Source organism: Desmodus rotundus, chromosome 2 (genome assembly GCF_022682495.2).
Source record: "Desmodus rotundus isolate HL8 chromosome 2, HLdesRot8A.1, whole genome shotgun sequence".
NCBI lineage: Eukaryota > Metazoa > Chordata > Mammalia > Chiroptera > Phyllostomidae > Desmodus > Desmodus rotundus.
Window position 1 is genome coordinate 159,155,406 of NC_071388.1, and position 21,622 is coordinate 159,177,027.

Here is a 21,622-nt window from a genome sequence, read left to right on the forward strand (position 1 = left end):
TTGTACATCATGAAATAAGTACTTTTTTTTTTTTTGTCAACTGACCTGAGATCCTTACCATCTTGTATAGCTTCTACAGAAAAATGTATTCTGTTTTGCCACACCAACTTAGAATTAAATTTTGGTGTGCAGTCCATGTGTAATGTGGAAAATGCTAATGTTAATTAAAAGCTTCCAATGTTGCTCTATGTTGCTAGCCAGAGAATAAAAATGGATTTTTGTTATATGATATTTTTAAACAAATAACCTCTCAAAACTATAGTAATATGGATGGTTATTACATAGATTAAGGTATTTTTAATCAAAAGACTTAAATGTAAGACTAGAACCATCAAACTCCTTGAAGAAAACCTGGGCAGTAAAATTTCCAACATTTCTCATAGCAATATTTTTTCTGATATATCTCCTCCAGCAAGGGAAACAAAAGAAAAATAAACAAATGGGTCTACATCAAACTAAAAAGTTTTTTTCAAAGCAAAGGAAGCCATTAACAAAACTCAAAGACAACCTACTAAATGGGAGAAGACACTCACCAGTGACATATTCCATAAGGAGTTAATATACAAAATTTATAAAGAACTCATTCAACTTACACCAAAAAAAAATCCAATTAAAAAATGGGCAGAGGACCTGAAGAGACACTTCTCCAAAGAGGACATACAGATAGCCAGCCAATAGATATATGAAAAGGTTCTCAAGGTCATTCATCATCAGAGAAATGTAAATTAAAACCACAATGAGATATCACCTCACACCTGTCAGAATGGCCATCATTAATAAACCAAGAAACAACAAGTGTTGATGAGGATGTGGAGGAAAGGGAACTCTTGTGCACTGTTGGTGGGAATGCAGATTGGTGCAGTCACTATGGTAAACAGTAGGGAGGTTCCTCAAAAACTTAAAAATGGAACTGCCTTATGTGACCCAGTGATTCCACTTTTGGGTATATATCCAAAGAAACCCAGAACACTTAATTTGGAAGACTATGTCCTATGTTCATGCATTATTTACAACTGCTAAGATATGGAAGCAACCCAAGTGCCCATCAATAGACAAGTGGATAAAAAGTGAGGATGTGTATATGCAGTGGAATATTACTTCACCATAAAAAATAATGAAATCTTACCATTTGCAACAACATGCATGAACCTAGAGGGTGTTATGCTAAGTGAAATAAGTTAGTCAGAGAAAGACAAATACCACATACAATTTCACTTACATGCAGAATCTAAAGAGCAAAATAAGTGAACAAAATAAAAACAGACTAAAAAACAGAGAACAAACCAATGGTTGCCAGAGAAGGGGGTTGGGTGTTTGGTGAAAAAGATGAAGGGATTAAAAAGTACTGTATTTTGCCATTTATAATGTGCCCTTTTTTGCTCAAATTTTTGAGGAAAAAATAAAGAAGCACATTATACATGGGTAGTAACAATTCTGTATCTATATAAATGTTTTTAATTCTTTTGTTTATGCTTATGCATTAAAAGTGTAACTGTAGAATGCAATAACAATATCTGTATGCAAAATAATACCCTGGAAAATGAAATTTGGTTTTGTTTCTGAATATAAATAAATAGACAAATAATTGAATTAAAAAATTAAAACAAGAGATTTTTTTCCTGAAAGTTTGGAACAAAAACATGGTGTGCATTATACATGGTGAAAGTATGGTACATATCAGTAGTTACGGAATACTCCGGGGGATGTAGAGTACAGCATGGGGAATATAGTTAATAATATTGTAACAATTGTGTGCAATATCAAGTGGGTACTGGAAATATTGAGGAGACTGCTTTGTAAAGTATATGACTGTTTAACCACTGTGCTGTACACCTGAAACTAATACAAAATAATATTGAGTGTAAACTAATTGAAAAACAAAATTTGTTTAAAAGACATATTTAATCAAATCATGGCTATAAAGTCCCTGAAGTCAGATGTGTCCCTAAAGCCACATATGCTTTTGTTTCTCTTCTGTATGAAACAGCTTTCTATAACACAGATAGCTCTTGTCTCCCATTAAAACTGTGAAATTTCACAGTAGGGTACAGGACATGTAGACCCTTAATGACAAATACAATACAGTCATCAAGAAAAAAAATGATGTTAACCTGTATTTGTTGAGATGGAGTGATGCCCATAACATATATTATTTGGAAAAAGCAAATTATAGACTGGTTTAATATATAGTCTCATTTTGTAAAATCAAATACTGATATCTCCATGTATATGTTTAAGTGTGTAGCATATGTACACACACACAGAGAAAAAATGACTTTTACCTAAATATTCAGTTTTTATGAAATGGTCCCTTTTCCCAAGCATTGGAAATCTTTGAAAAAACAGTGGTTGGTACATATCTTAGGGAATTTGGCAAGAATAACATGTATGCAGAGCTTAATTTGAACATGTTGTGTTACAGTTAAAACAGCTTTTTCTTGTGGAGACTGGATTTTCTTTTAAAGCTTTTGAGTATGGAGAATTTCAAACATACACAAAAGTAGAGAAAACAGCACAATAAACTCCCACATGCCCAACACTCAGTTACAATAATCACCAATTTATGGCCACTTTTGTTTTATCTTTATCCCTAGCCGCTTCTCTTCCCCCAAGCTGGATTATGAAGCATGTCACATGTAATATCATCTGTAGATTTTTCATTATGAATCTCTATAACACAGGGAGCTTTTTATATTCATCATATCTTATACTTATCAATTATAGAATTTCCATGTGATTCTTATAGTTTTCATTTCTATCTTGAGATTTCCCAGCTGTTTACTCATTATGTCCATTTTTTTCTTTAAGTACTTGAAATACTAATTTATACTAGCTGTTTCAAAGTCCTCATCTGTTAATTCTGTCATCTGGGTGATCTCAGGGTCCGTTTTTGTTTTACGGACTGCACCTTTTTTCCCCTCTCTTGATTGTGGGTCACATTTTCTGCTTCTTCATATGCTAACCAATATGTAATTGTGTATTTGACATAACATGTAATACCTTGTGGAAATTATGTTGTTATTTTTCTTTAAAATATGTTGAATTTTGTTCTGCCAGACAGTTAAGTTACTGGAAAATCTTGGATTTTTCCAGGCTCAGTTTTATTCTTTGTTTTGCCCTTTATTCTAGAGTGTGGCCCTTACTCTAATACAAAAATCAGAAAAATCAACACGTCCATACTTCCAAAACTGGACTTCTAATCACTTGACTGAAACTTGTTCAATTCCAAACACTTCCCCACTTCAGTTGACGGCAATTTTGTCCTATCAATTTTTCAGACCATAAACTTTCAACTCACTCCCAATTCCTTTCTTTCTTTCACTCTGTACCCACTCTGTCAAGAAATCCTGTTGAATCTGCCTTTAAGATATACCCAGAATGCAGTCATTTTTGTCACCTCCAATGTCACCACCCTGAGTTGAGCCACTCTCATATCTTACCTGGATTACTGCAGTAACCCACTACCGGTCTTTCTGCTTCCGCCCTTGCCCTTGTGTACTCGATTCGCTATGCAGCAGCCAGACTAATCTTTTAAAAATGTAAGTCAGATCATGTCATTCTTTTGCTCAAAATCAATTTCACTCAGAATAAAAGCCAAAGTCCTTATAAGGTCCTACTCATAGCACTTAACACTTTTAACACACTGTATAGTTCACTTATTTGTCATGTTTATTATCTGTTGCCCATCTCCCCACTAGAATGTAAGTTCCACAAGAAGAAGGATTGTTTGTTCAGTTCTCTGATGTATCCCTAGCACCTGTAACAATGCCTGGTACATAATAAACATTCAATAAAGATTTTTTGAATGAATAAATGAAAAATGGCTAGTTTATGACAATATAGTAAGTTATTAATAACGAATATAAAATAAAATGTTAAAATACATAAAGCAAGAGCTGTTAGAAATAAGAGGGGAAATGGGTAAAAATACAAACATAGTAGGAAACTGTAGCATGCCTCTAATTCAGCAAGTTATGTAGACATAAGTTTTATGAATGTTATAATTAGTAAAATTGATTTAATATTAAATTTGATACCTGGGATTAAAGTTTGTTTTTACAAATATACATGAAATAGGATAAAACTTGATTAAGTCACACCACTAAAACTCAATAAATTCTAGAAGGAAAAATTGTATAAACTATATTCTCTGATCACAAAGCAATAATACACAGATTAATAAGGAGAGACAAGAGATTTGACCCAAGGATTGGGGAAACACAAAAGGAACCTAGATGGTAAGGAATGTGCCATTAACACTGTACTGGACTTAACTTTCATGAGTTCACATTCCTTAAGGGGCACCAGACATATAAATCAGTTATTGAGGATAGAGGTGAGCAAACAGTGCAAAGGGATCATCCAGGAGAAACTGAGGAGTCCCCACCTTCACAGGGGAGGAGAAAAGTGGGCTGAGTCCTTCTGTGCAAGGAGCGTCTGGTCAGATGAAGGAGTCTAGAGACAGAGAGGGCCTATTGTCCAAAGGCAGAGAAGGAAGTGGGAACCGTGCAGCGTTCTGGGAGGTCTACCATGTAATAGGACAGGCAACTAGTGTGAGAACTAGGGAGTTGCCACAGGGGAAGCTGAAGATAGCTACTTTTGGCAGTAGAATGTACAGGACTTGGGGACCACCTGAATGAGACAACTGAGGCATATGTGTGAGAGGGGTGAGGATACCAGTCTCTTGCTCCCTTAAGGTTAGAGGAAATGATAATTGTCATGCAGATAGTTTTTCATGTGGGAGAAAATCGAAGAAGTTCCATGTTCCCCCAAAGACTTCTGTTTCTTTCTGCATATTTTTGCAGAGATTAGAGATGAAAGTAAGTAAGAGATTTGTAAAGAGTAGAAAAAACAAAAAGGGATAATAGAAGGATTGCCCTGCACCGTTGAGATGCAAGTGAAAAGACAGTGTATTTGTAATGGCCCCATTCATTGCCACTGCGTGATTTTCTCCTAATGGACATTATCTTGTGTGTGTAAAAGAGTGAGGGTAGATAGTTGGATTGATTGGAATTTTCCAGATGAGTGCACTGGAAATACCAGGGAGTAAGAACAGGAGGACTTGGCAAGAGGGGGTTAAATTAATGAATTCTAGAAGTGAGCCTAGCTTGGAAGTTTCCTAAGGATGTGACCTTGCCTATATTGTTTGTTTCTGGGTCCATTGTTATTACAGTGAATTATCTAGAGTATAGAAGTAAAGAGAAGAGGCTGATAGTTTAGTGGGGGAAAGCAGTGGTCCTAAGATGAGAATTCCCAGCAAGGTCAAAAAACAGGTATAGTGGTAATGAAGAGAGAGAACTACAAAGTTTGGGGGTAGTAGTCTGGAGTTTCATGATAGAGGTGACTTCTGAACTGGGTTATATATAGAAGCCTAATACATATAGCAATGCAAAACAATATATTTGTGCTCTGGGAATAAGAGGAAGGAAAGATAACTTGGGGCTGGAATGATCACCTCACAGAAGAAATGAGAGTTGAATTGGGCCTTGGAGGATGAGTAAAGTAGGCAGCACAGAGCCTGAACAGTAGGGAAGGGGGCATTGCTAAGGGCATACGGCAAGGGGCTGTGGTGAGAAAGCCATGTAGATACAGAAAAAGTCAAGACCTATTTAGAGGGTTCTGGAATGGAGGGTTTGGCTGGAGCTGAGAGTTTGTGTAGGGGAGTTATAGGATATGAAGATCAATAATACAGGTTGGGGCCAAGTTGTGGAGAACCTTGAAGGCCAGCTTAGGGTTCATCTTATAGGCAGCAGAGACAAGTAAAGGTTTTTGACAAAAAAAAAAAAAGCGAAATGGCCTTCCATTTTAACCTGCTACTGGTAGTGTTCTGGACATATTGGAGAGGGAAAGCAACTGTGGTCAGTTAGGAGGCAGTGGAGGACACAAAGTGATAGGGGCCTGAACTGCAGGATGCAAAGGGAGAGGCAATGCAAGAAAAGTGATACAGAGGAGAAATAATCAGCACTTGGTGGTTGGAAGGGGGACCTGAGGAAAGAACGAAGCTGCCAACACAGAAGAAAAGGAGTTGGGAGAAACAGAGAGCCTAGTCAGGAAAAGAGGCTGAGGAGGAAGTCTCGGGAGGACTCAGTAAAGGTCAGTGAATTCGGCTGCTAGGAAGCCCTACTGACCTAGACCAAAATTCTAACAGTGGAAAGAATGAATGAAAAGTGATAGTTGGTGTTGGCTGTAGAGAAGTGTGGAGGTTTGGGGTTCTTTTTTAATAACAACTTTATTAAGATATAATTCATAGACCGTAAAGTTCACCTATTTAAAGTTTATAATTGAATGGTATTTAGTATATTCACAGAGTTGTGCAATCATCAACCATCACCAATCAATTTTACATTTTCATCACTCCCAAAATAATCCTCTTACCCATTAACAGTCACTTCCCAACATTGTCCTTCCCCGCCAGCCCTTGATCCTTGGTAACTACTAATCTACTTTCTGTCTCTATAAATGTCCTATTCTCAACATTTCAAATAAATGGAATCACACAGTGTGTGGTCTTTTGTGACTGGCTTCTTTCACTTAGCATGATGTTTACAGGGTTCATCCATATTGTAGCAGGCATCAGTATTTCATCCCTTTTTATTGCCAAATAAGATTTTATATTGAGGATATATCTCATGTTATTTATCCATTCACCAATTGTTGGATATTTGGGCTATTTCCTTTTTCTTGTCTTTTCTTTTCTTTTCTTTTCTTTTCTTTTCTTTTTTTTTGGTCCTTATGAATAATGCTGCTGGACACATGTATGTGCAAGTTTTGTATGGACATATATTTTATTTGTTTTTAAATAGAGGCCCTGACTATGTTTACAAACAGAGGGAAGGAAGGAAACTGGTGAGGAATAAGGACTTCTGGAAGTTCTGGAGATGGGGGCCTTTTGGGGGAGAGAACAGCTCTGAATGGTAGAAAGGAATAGAAAGCGGAGAAGGGGGGAAATCCCCTTGGAAGTGGGGGAACGTCTCTACCTCTGAGACCAGGAATGAAGGAAGACTGGGAGTTTCTTTTTGCTTGGAATGAAAATACTTTAAAAATATTTTTTTTGATTACAAAAGTAGTTTGAGGAAGGCTGTATAACAGTGGCTAAGATTGTGAGTTTCAAGTTGGACTGCTTTAGTTTGATTCTATTTAGTTTAGTTTGATTTTATTTAGTCTTGATTCTGCTGCTTACTAGTTGTAGAACCTTGGACATGTTGACCTATATTAACTAATTTCTTCATTTTTATGATTGGGATGGGACAAATACCTACCTTACTGGGCTGTTATGAGGATAAAAGAAATAATCTGTATTAGTTACCTACTGCTGTGTAGCAAATTACCCCAAACAGCAAACACTTATTATGTCTCAGCTTCTGAGGGCCAAGAATCCAGCTGTGGCTTAGCTGGGTGTCTCTGGCTCAGGATCTCATCAGGTTGCAGTTGAGCTGTTGGCTGGAGCTGTGGTCATCGATGACTTGACTGGGGCTAGAGGACCTGCTTCCAGGCTCACTCCCATGGCTCTTGGCAGGCCTCAATTCCTGCTAAAGACTTCACTCTTATTATCTATTCATCATTGTGATAATTCTGAATTTGGGGTATTACATATCCTGTCTTGCCACTTGTGTCTCTTCATAGAACTTCCCATATCATGGCATCTTGCTTCTTTCAGAATTGGTGATCCGAGAGAGAGAGAGAGAGAGAGAACCAGAGTGCCTATGATGGAAATCAGTCTTTTTAAATCAAATCTCAGAAGTGACTTCCCATCATTCCTACCACACGTCCTTGCTTACACAGACCAACACAGAGTGGCAGACCAGTTGTGAATACCAGGAGTTTGTGTCATTGGGGGACCATCTTGGAGGCTGGCTACCACAGCAGCTCTTAGCACAGTACATGACACATAATAAGCTCTTAATAAGTATTCATAGTGGTAATATTGAGATGTAGAAATGTATAAATAAAGTAAAAGTTACCCATGGTCTCACAACAGATAGGACTAGGCATTTTAAAAATAATTTTTCCGCCCTGGCTGGTGTGGCTCAGTGGATTGAACACCAGCCTGCAAACCAAAGGGTTACTGGTTCAATTCCCAGTCAGGGCACATGCCTGGGTTGCAGGCCAGGTCCCCAGTAGGGGGCGTTCAAGAGGCAACCACACATTGATGTTTCTCTCTCTTTCTCCTTCCCTTCCCCTCTCTCTAAAAGTAAATAAATAAAATCTGTTTTAAAAAAAAAATTTTTTTTTCCTCCTAAGGAGGGCTACTAGTAATACAACCAAGATTTTAAAAAATTTCTACCACATCCTTAAAAGAAAGTTTATTAATTACTAAAATATTAACTTAGGAAAATTAACTTTTGAGATCCTTTTACTGCTCTCAGACCACATTTGGAGTCTGTATTTCACACTCTTATTATCCTTCTATTCAGCATTGTGATAATTCTGAATTTGGGGCATCACATATCCTGTCTCTGTCATCAGTGAGATTATGATTTTCCTGTAAGATCAAACAGAAATAGGTCAAGGATGAAAAAAACACCCTTGTCATACTCTCTGCCAACTGGCTGATGCTGCTGAAAACCAACCCCTCTAGGAATTGCTATTTCAAAAGACAGCTCCCTCTGTTGTCTTCTGCCATTTCTTCCCTACTTTGTGCTCTGTGAATAGCAGCTGTTCAGGGCATCACTGAGCGCAGGGGTGCTGCAATCAGAAAAGTGAGTGAGCAACACAGCAGGAGAAGGCTGGGGCATAGGGAGGCCGATCTCTGGTGATACACTAAGTGGGAAACACAGATAAACAGCTAGATAGCAGTGTGATGGCCCATTGGGAAGCATTGAAAGATTATCAATTACCTAGATTTTAAAAATGAAAGCCCTTGAACGTCTCATTCACCAGTCACTTTTCAGCAAAGCTTTCTAACTTAGGGGACAAGGAGTCAGTACATGTTAAAGAAAAACCACAGCTGCCCAGGAGAGTCTTGTAAAGTCAGCTTAGGTATATTAGTACGTGTGTTAGCTTCTTTTATAAGGGTCAGATTAATTTTCCAATACCATTTTCTACTTTAATGTTATTGCTTTAATCATTAGACTACCACCAATTCCTTCAGGCAATAGGAAGTGATTGAAGATTTAATGAGACTCATATTGCTTATGCTTAAATGTTGATGACTTCCTGCATGCATATTAATCATTCCTGACCTTGATCTTAAATTCCTTCCCAGTGCAAATGCTCATCAAGCATACCTACTAGATAGATCCCTCAGTGTTTATCAGATACCCGGTTTGTTTCCAAAACTACATTAATGTTCAGGATATTAGATTTTTCAGTACCCTCATCTGAATTGTCTTCCATTTCTTACTAGGACTGTAAATCTGGAAAATTTAGGGGGAGAAAAATCAGCAACTCTTAACAGGAGATTTAGCCTAGTTTAAAAGACTGTTCTGTTCAGCAGCCCTTGAACATGCCCTAATTGGTTGTCTGGGTCAGTATGTCCAACTGGCAGCTCTCAGACCGCATCCAGGCCCCAGAGCGTCTCTGTGTGCACTCCGGCTGTCGAGCAGCAGGACTCAGCCTCTGTCCCCTGCTTTGGTGGCCCCATCCTTTAGTTTAGGCCCACCCCCTCCTGCTACAGAGGCCTGGGAAACCCTGGCTGGCCACCTGGTCTCCTCATGCCCCGCATCCATATATCTGCACCTCACCCTTGCCCCAATTATCCCCTCAGCCACCCTGGCAGATTTCCTGACCAACAGTCCTTACCGGAACTAGGACCCAGGGCAGCAGTTGTTGGAGTGTGTAATAGTAGAGGTGAGGGGACCAAGGAGTCTGAGGGAAGATGAAAGTGAGAGTGAAGGAGTTGAAAATAAGTGTACGAAATTGAAGGTGAGGGAGGATGTATACATAGAGACCGAAAGTGAGTGGAAAGTAGGTAAGAGGTGAAGGAGCTTCTGTATGGTGATGCCCATCTAAAAGATGAGGAACAAAAGAGGTAAATTTGCGTGTGAAAGAGGCCACATGTGAGAGCTGAGGAGAATGGAGAGAGCAAAACAGCAGCTCTGCTTGGCAGAATGCGACCACACACAATTGCATCATTAGGAAACACAATCTGACCAACCCTTTTTTTCAGATTTGTGAATATATTTATAACAATAAAAGTATTGTTACAAAAGAAGTTAAACCAAAAATAGATATACCCATAGGAGATTACATTATACATTGAGGTTATTTTAGAATGTCACAAATGTGTAGTCATTTGATTCAGAAGCACAACCTGCTTGCTGGGATATTGATTGTTTTAAATGTGGCTCATCTCAACCAAGAAGTTGGACAGTATCGACTTTGATGACTCAAGTGCTTACCATTTTTAAATAACAAATGGGATAATTTTTTGCATTCAAATAGAAATTTTTTAATCTTTTTAAATTAGGTAATCTTCTATTGATATTTAACTGAATACATGGGGAGATACCCATTTTGTGAAGTAGATTTCTCGTATTTAATAATCAAAATCTTTATCTTTTAAAAACAATTTTAAAAATAGCCAGAAAATTTCATACCTTTTAACGCAGTTATTTAATCCACTTTTAGAAATCTGTATTCAGAAAATAACCAGAGATGCTAACAAAGATTTAGTTTCAAGGATGTCTATCACAGTATCACTTATATTACAATGCAAAGAACTAGAAACACCCTAAATGTCCAATAAAATAAAGGAATGATAAAACAAATTCTGATATATCCATGTGAGGTGGTCTGTTATGCAGTCATTAAACTACTTCCTCCAGTTCATGTCCACACTGCAGACAAGTAGCCTTTTTAAAAGCACATTGGATGATTTCATTCCCCACCTTAAAACCTTTCCTTGGCTTCCCATTGCACTACCATGAAAAGCATGACTTCTAAGGTCCACTGGCCTCGTCCCTCCACACCTGTCTACTGGCTTGGTTTTCAGGGGCTCTGATTCCCTAAGTCCTTTCTTTGTGCTTACATTTCTCTTCCCCAAGTCTTTGTTTGGCTAACTTTTGCTTATTCTTGAGGTCTTAACTTCGTCAGAGGGATTTGTTGACCCTCTCTACTGTCCACGCACTCCACCTCCCAGTATACCAGTATATTTTCTCATTGTGGTCTGTACTTCATAACAATACCACATTTTAAAATCATATGTCCATTTGTATGTTTGTTCTTTTAATGCCCAGGTCCCCTCTTGACTTTGTCATTTTGCTCTCTCTTTTGTGGAAGAGTTTCTCAAGTTTGTTTCTGCCCCTTCAATTAAGGTTTTTATTTCTGTTGTTAATATTTTAATCTCCAAGAGTGTCTTATTCCCCAAAAGGTTTTTTTCAATTTCACAGAATTTTACACCAACTTTACTTTTTTAAAAATTTTATTGAATTTATTGGGTGACATTGGTTAATAAAATTATATAGGTTTCAGGTGTACAATGCTATACTACATTATCTGTATATTGTATTGTGTGTTTGAAAGTATTTTTAAAATAGTATTTTGCTCTTGTTTCATGCTTAAAATATTTTTAGCATATTATGAATAGTTTTCCAGAAATGTTCTTCTATGTATATTCTCTGTTTGCTCTGAGTTTTTTTGTTTGTTTGTTTGGTATTTATCTTTTATGTAAAAGAGGCTTTCTCAGATATCTGGAAATCCATGATTATTTGCTTCTATGTAAGAGTGGGGGATTTAAAAAGCTGAGTAGACACATGAAAGAGAAGGAAAGACTGAGAAACTGTCACAACATTGTAGAAAACTAAGAAGACTTAACTAATTATGTTGTGAAATATTGATTGGATCCTGAAACAGAAAAAAAAGGGGGCATTACTGGAAAAACTAGGAAAATTCAAATAAGATCCATACTTTAGTTAATAGTCTACTAATGTTAATTTTCTGGTATTGATGATAAAATTATGGTTATATAAAATGTTACATTAGGGTAAACTGCATGAAGGATGTATGGAAACTCCCTGTACTTTTGTTTTCCTTTGTGCTATTTTCTGTAGGTCTAAAATTATTTCAAAATGAAAAGTAAAAAGAACAAACTGAATGAAAACTCTGAGCAAGTAGAGTGGGTAGGTTGCTATGGGTCAGCTCTGAGCTGTGGGATGATCTGGTTGGGCCATTATCCTGAGGAGTCTCTTTTCAGTATCTCTAGGTCATTTTTTTTTTAGGCTATTCAGAGTCCCCAGGGGTGATAGCCTGGCTGCCAACATTCTGGAAGCCAAGTGCTAGGGCTAAAAGTGGGGAGTGGGTCTCAGCATCCAAGTATGTAATTGTTCACTTAACCTCCTGAATTCATTGTAGTACCCCACCCTCAACTCTTCCTCCTGTTCTCCATTCATAGACCTTCTGTTGGACTCTGTCCTGAGAATAATTCTTTTGCCAAAATGGTAAAGGGGCAGTCATTCCACTAGTAGAGTATGAGATCTGGGGAGTTATCTGTGTCTAAATTAATGTTGATTTTCAACCAATCTTTCTAATTTTAGCTCAGCTTCACCCTTATATAGAGAAGAACCTTGTGCCATCAGTTGGCTCCTGGGAGTTACATTCACTCTCCACTGCCTGAACAGGTTTCATTTTTCTTGGTTCTACTGCATTTATGCCCCATCATCTGCTTTTCAGCTTCCAGTTTTCTTCCCCCATACCTCCTTGGTATCTTCCCATATTCTCTCTGATCTTATAGGTTCATTGCTTAATCTACAAGAGATTCAGGAAAAGTAGATGATGCACATTCAGTTCACCATCCTTATTGATTTTTGAAATGATTTTTGTTACATCTTGGCCAGAAATGTTGCTCTTACATGTGTCAGATTTTGTTTCATTTTACTTCAGTTTGATAATTTTTTTCTGGAGGATAACCTTCATATAATTTTCAATCCTTTTTTTCTTTACCCAGTGACAGTTACCCAACTTGTTGAATGATTCTCAGGGTCTTACCACCTCTGGTATGATGAAAGGGGTTTTGAGTCTTTCTGCAAATCCTTTTCTTTTTCTGTTAAATCCTGGACAGGTCAACACTGTTAATCTTTGAAGATTGGTTTATCCACAAATTACATTTTGTTTATATTCCTAATTCTCTCTTTCTATACTTTCTTTTGCCCTAATACTTTATAGCTGGTAATTTCATTAGTCAGACATCTATCAAGCACTTACCATGCATGAGACTTCAATGATAAAGAAGACACAGTTTTTGCCTTCAGGGAGTATACAGTCTAATGGAGAGCACAGACCAATATGTTGGTAGTAGCAGTGCATGTGTTAAGGTCTATGAACAAAACAAGTAAGAAGAAAACATTTTAATATTAACCCAACCCAAGACAAGATAGTAATTAGAAGGGAGTCTTAAAAACTCCAGGGTAAAATTCAGTTTATGTAAAAAATTAGAAATTTAATTGAGAATGTGGCTACAAGTATGGTAACTCTTTTTTACTCTGTTATTCTAACATTAAAGACATCGTGTGAATGGTCCACCGAGTAAGAGTAAGTGTGATATGGGAGAGGTGCAATTGCCATTGAATGTGATGTTGGGAATGAGAAGATTCAGGAGAGCAGATGGAATTGAGTCCTATGAATTTGTCTCTTCTTATTAAGAACAGAGGCAGATGATCTGCTGTGATGATTAAGATATAAAAGCAGAGAAGTTTTATCAAAAGGTTATTAGAAAATATGCTCATGCAGGAAAAAAGGGGGACTTCCATGCCACAGAGAGCAAAGGCGATCAACTTGACTTCATGAATACTGACAAATTTATGAGAATGTAAGAACTCTAATAATGAATTGCAGTCAGGGTTTGAAGGATAATTTGTTATATTAAGATACAGCAAATAAGATTAACTGTATTATAAATCTTTCCTTCATCTGAAATAAGAGACTCACTTAAGAGACACTTGTGAGTAGTGCAGAGGTGGGAACACAAGGCTATATGAGGAAGGGTAACTTCAGCTCTGCATGTAACTTACCATGTAACCTTGTGTCTTAGTTGGCAGCCTATGGCTTCGGCTGCCATTCCATTCTGATCAATCGATCGATCGATCTATCTCATTCCCCAAAGATAGCTATCCTCTAGAGCTAGAGATTAGGCTGTCCCACTGGTTACAAAGTTCAGTGTGCATTAGAATTTGGAGGGCTTGTTGAAAAGAGCTGAGCTCCACCCCACTCTCCAAATGTATATTTCTAATGAGTTCCTAAGTGATGCCAGTCTGAAGAATCACACTTGGAAAACCACTGCAACGTCATCATGTCCAAAATAGAGCTCATTATCACTTCCCAAAAAGTCTGCCCCTCCTCCCCTTTTCCTGTTTGGGTTAATAACTCCAGCATTCACCCAGGGTCCTAGGCCAGAGACCTAGGGGGAGGAGAGAAAGGGGTTAAGTAATTCCTAGACATCTCCATCTTACTTAACTCTCACACAGCCACTGTAGATACTGTAGATACTGCTTTCTGGATGACCTCCCAATCACTTGCCGCTCTGTACTACAACAGTCTTTTCCTTTGTCTTCCTGCCACTAATCTGCCCTTAACTTCAGCTCACCCCATTCTTCAGAAATTTAATTTAAAGTTAAATTTCTAAAATTTAAATATGATCATGACCTTTCTTTGCCCAAATTTTTAATGTCGTCCTCCTATCTTTAACATAAGATTTAAACTCCTTATTTTAGAACACAAAGGTCTGCATATTTTGACCCTGAGACTTCATCTCTAATCTTGTGATAGGCTCTCTTCCCTCTGGCTATAGCACCTATAGATTATAAAGAGACTGCTCTGTATGTGAAATGCATATACCACCACTGATATTCATCTAACTCTAACAATACATTTCTACTCAAACTTTAGAATTCAGCTCAAGCATGCTTTGATTTATATGCACCACCTCTTGGTTCCCACAGCATCCCGATCACACCTCTAGTGGTGGAATGTAACTGTGGGTTAAACGGTGTATTTTTTTTTTCCTTCTAACATATAGGTATTTTAAGTCAGTAGGTGTGGAGTGGGCCTGGGAATCTACATGTTCAACAAGCTTCTTGGGTGATTCTGAAGGCACAGACCTCAGTTTTAAGTGGTTTCTAAGATCTACTTTAACTCTGAAATATCAAGACTTTTTCTTATTGCATTTTAACTGGTGTTGTGGTGGAGGAAATAAGCTCTTGGGCAGTTGATTAAAAACAAACCAAAAAAAACATACTGTACTATTCTTCCATGCTTACGATAAGGTAGCTTATTATACTGAAATATAGGGTAAGATAGATAAGTAGAAAGAAGACAAATACCTTTATTTCATTTAATAGCATTTTCTTAATTTCTTCATAAACTGCTTATTCATTAATTCTAAAACTGTTTATTGAGGGTTTGTTATGTGCCAGGCACTGTTCTAGCCATTTGAAGTACATCAATGAACAAAACAGACAAAATTCCCTACCCTCAAGAAGCCTGATAGCCAATAAACAAATATAGTGAGTAAATCACAGACTATTTTAGAAGGGGATAAGTGCTATGGAAAATGGAAGGGACGGCTTTCTTTTATTTTGTGAGGACTTAATAGTGAATCACTAGAGGTAACAGTTTACTAAATTTGAGCTATTCAAATAAGCCATACTTTAAATGGCAGGCTATAATCTGTACCCAATCAGAAGAGAGTTTGGGATTTGCAAAATTCAAGAATGATTTTCTTTTATAAAATTGACAATAACTGGCTTTCCCATTTTGTCAGTGGAAGAGAAATTGTTTAGGGAATTGCTTCTAAGGAGTCCTAAGTGAATTATGTGTTATAATTTTTTTACTACTACAAAGAAAAAGAAAAAAATTAAGTCACAAACTAGTAAAGTTTGTGTTTTATATTAATCTGCAAGGCTGATTTAATTTTATTATTTTTTTAAAAAGAACTTAATTCTCAAACCTCTTTTCTTGCCTCCTTACTTCCCCATTTTAATTTTTTTGTTTGTTTGGATTTTCATATTTAGGTAAAAAATATTAGTCCTTTTAGAATTTATAGGGAAGGCTCATGGTATGAATGGGGAAGCTTAGGACTTTAGCTTTATCTCTCTGGGCTCTCAGAAGTAAGAGAAACATACTGGTTCTGTGGGGAAAATCACTTCTTCCTCTTTACTTTCAAATAACCAAATTAAAAGATCTAACATTTCACTATGAACAGTCCTAAAAGTCAAATGAGCGTCAACTGCAGAGCAAGCTAAAAGAGTGATAAGTATTTTTGTGCACAGCAGTTGAAATTGTTTTCAGAGTCCTAACACAATGAAAGACTCTTCGAGCTCTCCTTAAAAACTAGAACTGCATGGTAATTCTGATGACTGTCAGTTCCTGTGGGGTGTTTACACAAAGGTACTTATAAATGAAGAGTCATTTTTAGAGCAATTAGAGAAGAGGCTAGACAGAGAATAGCCAGCTCAGGGGCCTGACAGGTCGGGGTTAAGGTTTATTGACAGGACAGGGTCAGGCGTCTGCTCCACCACCATTGCCCCTCTACCTGCCCTCCGGATACACCCAAGACCTCGGCCGGCCTCCGCTCCCTGCCATAGGCCAAACTCCCATGCAGAATGTGGAGAAAAGGAAAAAGAGAAGAAAGAGGAGAGGAAGTTCTACCAAAACTTTACAGTTCGGTATGGAAATACAAGTTTGAAACTATATGTGTATATTTTTTCTAGCCCAGATGTTGTGTCACATTAGGAAGAAGAAACTTTAAAACATACAAAGAATTGTCTGTTCTTTCAACTTTGTAGTTTGAAGTTATTGCATCCTGAAGAAAGAAATTGCCTGGCCAAAGTAGTCTTTTAATTTCATTTTTCAGTTTTGAGTTACAGGTTTCTGGCAAGCTCCCTGACCACTACTGTTACCTGGTGGCGCCTATATTTCATCAAATTTAGACATGCAGACTACCTGGATCCAGGCCCAGATGAACTGTTGTGACTGATAAACATGATCCCACCCTGGCCCCGTGCATGTTCCTGCTTTTCCCCTTAAAGGAATCTAAAACTTTGAGTCCCCGAGTCCCCAAGGGAGTTAAAGAAAAATGTGTTGCAGTCTTCGGTATTCGAGTTTGCTCTGTAGTTTTTTGTGCTGCATCTCTGCTTGCCCCAGAGGCTGGTGAATATCCCAGCAGTGCCCCCTGCTTCTCCTGTGTTGGTAATTAATGCAGGGAAAATTTTTTTGTTTTTAATAAAAACAAGTAGAGACATCTATCAGTACCCACAGTCAAGGCAGAATTTGTTTGACATCTTGTGATTGCTGCTTACAAAGAGAATGACAGCAGTGATTAAACAAATAAGAAAAAAAGATGCTGTTTATCAGTAGTTTTCAGATATACTAAGAATATCTTTGGAACATTACTGCCTTTGTTTGCATGAGTGGAAAATAGAATGAAAGAACCATTAATTTTTGAAATCTGGGTTGCATTAGATTTAGAGTAATAATAAGAATTCAAATATTAAACAAATGTATTTTTTAGCTATGGAATATACTAGAGGCTTTTCCTTTCATTAGAATATATTTTAAACATTTGTTTTTATGATTGCAGGAGGAGTATTAGCATTCAATGTAATTAAACTTAATTGCATTTCCCACGTGAATTATTTTTATTTTTTTTAATGCATTTGTGATTCTTTTCCTCTATACTAGCTATTCCTGTAGGTTTGCCTTGATAAAAGGTTATGAAAAAATTGTCTGTTTGCTTGGAAACAGTCAAAAATTTAATTTTGAAGTTTTGAAATGAAATTTTGGGATATAGTGAAGTGGGAAAAGCATGAAACTGTTCAGGGTTTGATGTTTTTGTTTTCATGTCATGTTCATATGATCTAAGGAAAATAATTGATCTGTCTCTGGCCTAAGTTATCCTTCTTGTGAAGTGTTAAAATAATTTGAGTCCCACCTCACCAGATGATGTGGAAGCATCAGACCATGTATTTCCGTAGGTACTGGGTAAAGGTGGGATTGCTGGGCAGGAAGGAGTGGAACTGCCTGAGTGTTGGTAATAGCCTGTATCTTGATAAGTATTTGGTTACACAGGTGTATGCATTACACAGGTGATAATTCAGAACTCATCAAATAATATACTTAAGATTTGTGCATATCATAGCATTTTACCTCCAAATTAAAAAAAAGAACTCTAAACATATATTGAAGTTTGGTTAATGGATATATATGTTGAAGTAAGGGGGAGTGGGTTACTGATCTTTTGAAACTTACTTTGAAATGCATCCAAAAAAAATGGACAGCGGAATGCTTAGAAATGTGGTAAAGAACAAATATAGTACAATATTAATTGTAGAATCTAGGAAGTATACTTGTATGTGTTTACTGTAAAATTCTATGAACATTTTCATATGTTTGAAAATTTTCATAACATGTTGGCATAAAAATGAAGGTACTGGGTTTTGCTCATTAAAGGATCTATGTACCTCCATATTTAATTCTTACCATCCCTTAAATTCAAAATCAAACCACTTGGATTAATACCAAAAGGGAGGAGTGTGTGAATGTAGCCATTTAGATAAATAGAAAATTGTGCCCACCTCCTACATTCTCTAATTACCTTTTGAAAAGCCATTACAAGCATGGAAGCCAAGGGTGTTTTTACAAACAAGAACTCTGAGAAACCCAAACCATGCAGCCCAATCAATGACCTGTCTGGGCAGATAAAAATTGGCCTCCAGAACCCTTACTATGGAAAAGGACATGACCTCCTGACACATAATCTTCACCAATGGCTAGCAGGTGACCCCCCTGTTATCTACCTTATACTAGGGCCCTATCAAATGAAAATGGGCTTTCGGTTTTCAGCCAAATCCCAGAGATTTGGCCATGAATACCACCACTTTCATCAGAATGCCAAGCTATCTCTTACATCTTGATAGAGCCCTCTTTTTAAAGATATCTTATATGGGATCCCTGCAATACTTTATGTTGTGTGTATTGTAGCCTTGAAGGTCAAAAGAGTAAATGGTTCTGGTGGAATTTGAACCAAACTTTTAAAAGCCAATGATAATATATTTTTAAGCCATGTTCCTTAGTTGGTACTTGAACAGTAAGTTGGAAAGTCAAGATTTGAGAGACTCAAAGATCTGTTATTTTGAGGTCTCAAAGTGAACTCTGACCAGTTAACTTACCTTCATCCTTTTATTTTCTCACTTGAAAATTGAGCAATGAAACTGATACAAAATGCCTAGGCAGTGGTTCTCAAACTTTAGTGTTTATAAGAATCCCTTATGTAAGAAACTTCAGTGTGTGCAAAAATCATTTAGTTTGTTAAAATAGAGATTCTAGCTCCCATACTTGAATTTTCTGAATCAGTAGATCTGGGACAGAGCTAAAAATCTGCATTTTCATAAACACATTGCGATACTGATGCAATTATTGGACCACGTGAGAACTGGTGTAGACATGTTTTGATTGGTATTATGGTAATTGATAAAGGCTTTTTCTTAGGGAAAATTTTAAACATACACTAGAGAGAATGGTACAATGAAAAACTTCCATGGACCAATCACCCAACTTCAACAATCTTGATTTACTTCTCACTCCTCTACGCCCTGTATTCCTCCTCCACAGATTATCTGTGGAAGAGATCTTAGATATCCCATTACATCCATAAATTTTTTAGTAGGCAGCTCTAAAATATTAAAACATAAGTACTTTAAAAATACACAATTATTAAACCTTATAAAATTTGAGAATAATTCCTTAGCATCAAATATGTCAGTGTCTAGATTTCCTGGGCTTTTTTTCACAGTTGATTTGTTGGAATCAGGAACCAGACACAATACACACATTGCATTTGATTGATGTGTCTCTTTTAATCTTTTAATCTATACATTTCTCCTTCCCTCTTTCTTCCCCCTTGTGATTTATTTGTTAAAGAAACCAGGTCATTTGTTCTGTAGACTTTCTCAGTCTAGGTTTTCTGATTGGATCCTCATGATGTCATTTACCATTTTTCTTCCCCCTGTATTTTCTGTAAACTCCAACACTTCCATCCTAAAGTTTGATCAGATTAAAGTTCTTTTTTTTTTTTGCAAGGATACATGATAGATAGTGTCGTATATTTCTAGCAGGAGACACATGTCTGGTTGTCTGTCTTTTGTCATGTTAGCAGCCATTAATGATCATTGCTGAGATCTGATATTTTCTAGGGAGACCTCCGTATTTTAACTTAGTGGTTCATGGATGAACCTTCTCCCCCTTATTATGGATTGTTCCTTTTCTAAGTGAAGCTTTTTAAGCTTTCACAGTGAACCCATTGCTGCCTACTTAGACATTGTTTGCTACAGAAAACAAAGGCTTTCTTGCTTTCACATGTTAGTCTCATTTTCACAATTTGTCTTAGAGTCTTCAACATTTATTTCAATTTCTGAGAGATGGAAATAAACAGATGACTGCACAATTAAAGAGAAATCATGGGGCCCAATAATGAAGCTACACATGCAGGCTGGTTGACCTGGTAGAAGTACAAGTGAATCAGAGCCACCAATTATGTACCACCATCCCATCCTGAGGGGAATGCAATGAGTTTTTATTTATTTTTAAAAGATTTTATTTATTTATTTTTAGAGAGAGGAGAAGGGAAGGAGAAAGAGAGGGAGAGAAACATCAATGTGTGGTTTCCTCTCGTACACTCCATTCTGAGGACCTGGCCCGCAACCCAGACATGTGCCCTGACTGAGAATTGAACTGGTGACCCTTTGGTTTGCAGGCCAGCACTCAACCCACTGAGCCACACCAGCCAGGGCAGGCAATGAGTTTTTAATACCCATATTTATTGATTTTGTCCTGAAAGCAAACATGAGGTTTCTAGATCAGGGCAGGCACTTATTACTTAGAGCAATAACCACAGTGGTTCCCTACACCCATTTTCCCCTTCAGAGCAATGTGAAGGGGTCTAGAAGAATGAGGTGGAATATGCCAAGATCACTTTTAGCACTGGGGATGAATGAGTTCATCCCTTCATTCAACGAACACTTGCTGACTATTGACTATATGCCAGACACAGAGCCAGCACTAGGGTAGATGACAAATACTAGATAACACCCAGCTGAACATATAACCATATACCTCTGTTCCTAGAGTTAGCCATCAGGTATCATATTTATAGGTAACCAACTATATATACATTTATATACAGGGTCCCACAGAAATAAGGCTTGCTTGAGTGTGGTTGGTAGGGTAAATGAATGTTTTGCACAAGATGGACAGCAATTTGAACATTTTCCCTGAAATGTCATATGGTGTGCTTGAGTGTGATATTGTTATGTTAAAGAATTACATGCTTATGATTTTGTAATAAAAGATTCTATAATTAAAAAGGGGCATTATTTGTGTCAGACTGTGTATATTACATATATGTGTATATATTTGATTATACAGAGGAATTGCTTCCAAGGCACTCATGGATATGCACATCCTTGGATGCTCAAGTCCCTTATATAAAATGATATAGTATTTGCATAACGTACTCATATCCTCCCATAAACTTTAAATAATCTCTAGAATACTTATAATACCTAATACATTGTAAATTTACATAGAGGGAATAATAACAAGAAAACGTGTCTATACATGTTCAGTACAGGTGTAACCATCAGTAGGTCTAAATATGGGTTGGCCAAAAAGTTCGTTTGTTTTTTTTTTCTGT

The 21,622-nt window shown here is 37.1% G+C and overlaps 1 protein-coding gene across 4 annotated transcripts in view; it reads left to right on the forward strand.

Annotated features, from left to right (window-relative positions):
• Window positions 1–21,622, forward strand: part of METAP1D (methionyl aminopeptidase type 1D, mitochondrial) — a 78,548-nt gene that overhangs the window by 4,164 nt on the left and 52,762 nt on the right. The window contains exon 1 of one of the 4 annotated variants that reach the window (XM_024561452.4): window positions 18,445–18,708. The exons of the other annotated variants lie outside the window; for them this stretch is intronic. Within the exon in view, the coding sequence (XP_024417220.1) occupies window positions 18,549–18,708 (160 nt within the window). The 5' untranslated portion in view covers window positions 18,445–18,548. Of the gene's footprint in view, window positions 1–18,444; window positions 18,709–21,622 lie in introns of those variants that run through there. 4 annotated transcript variants of the gene reach the window in all.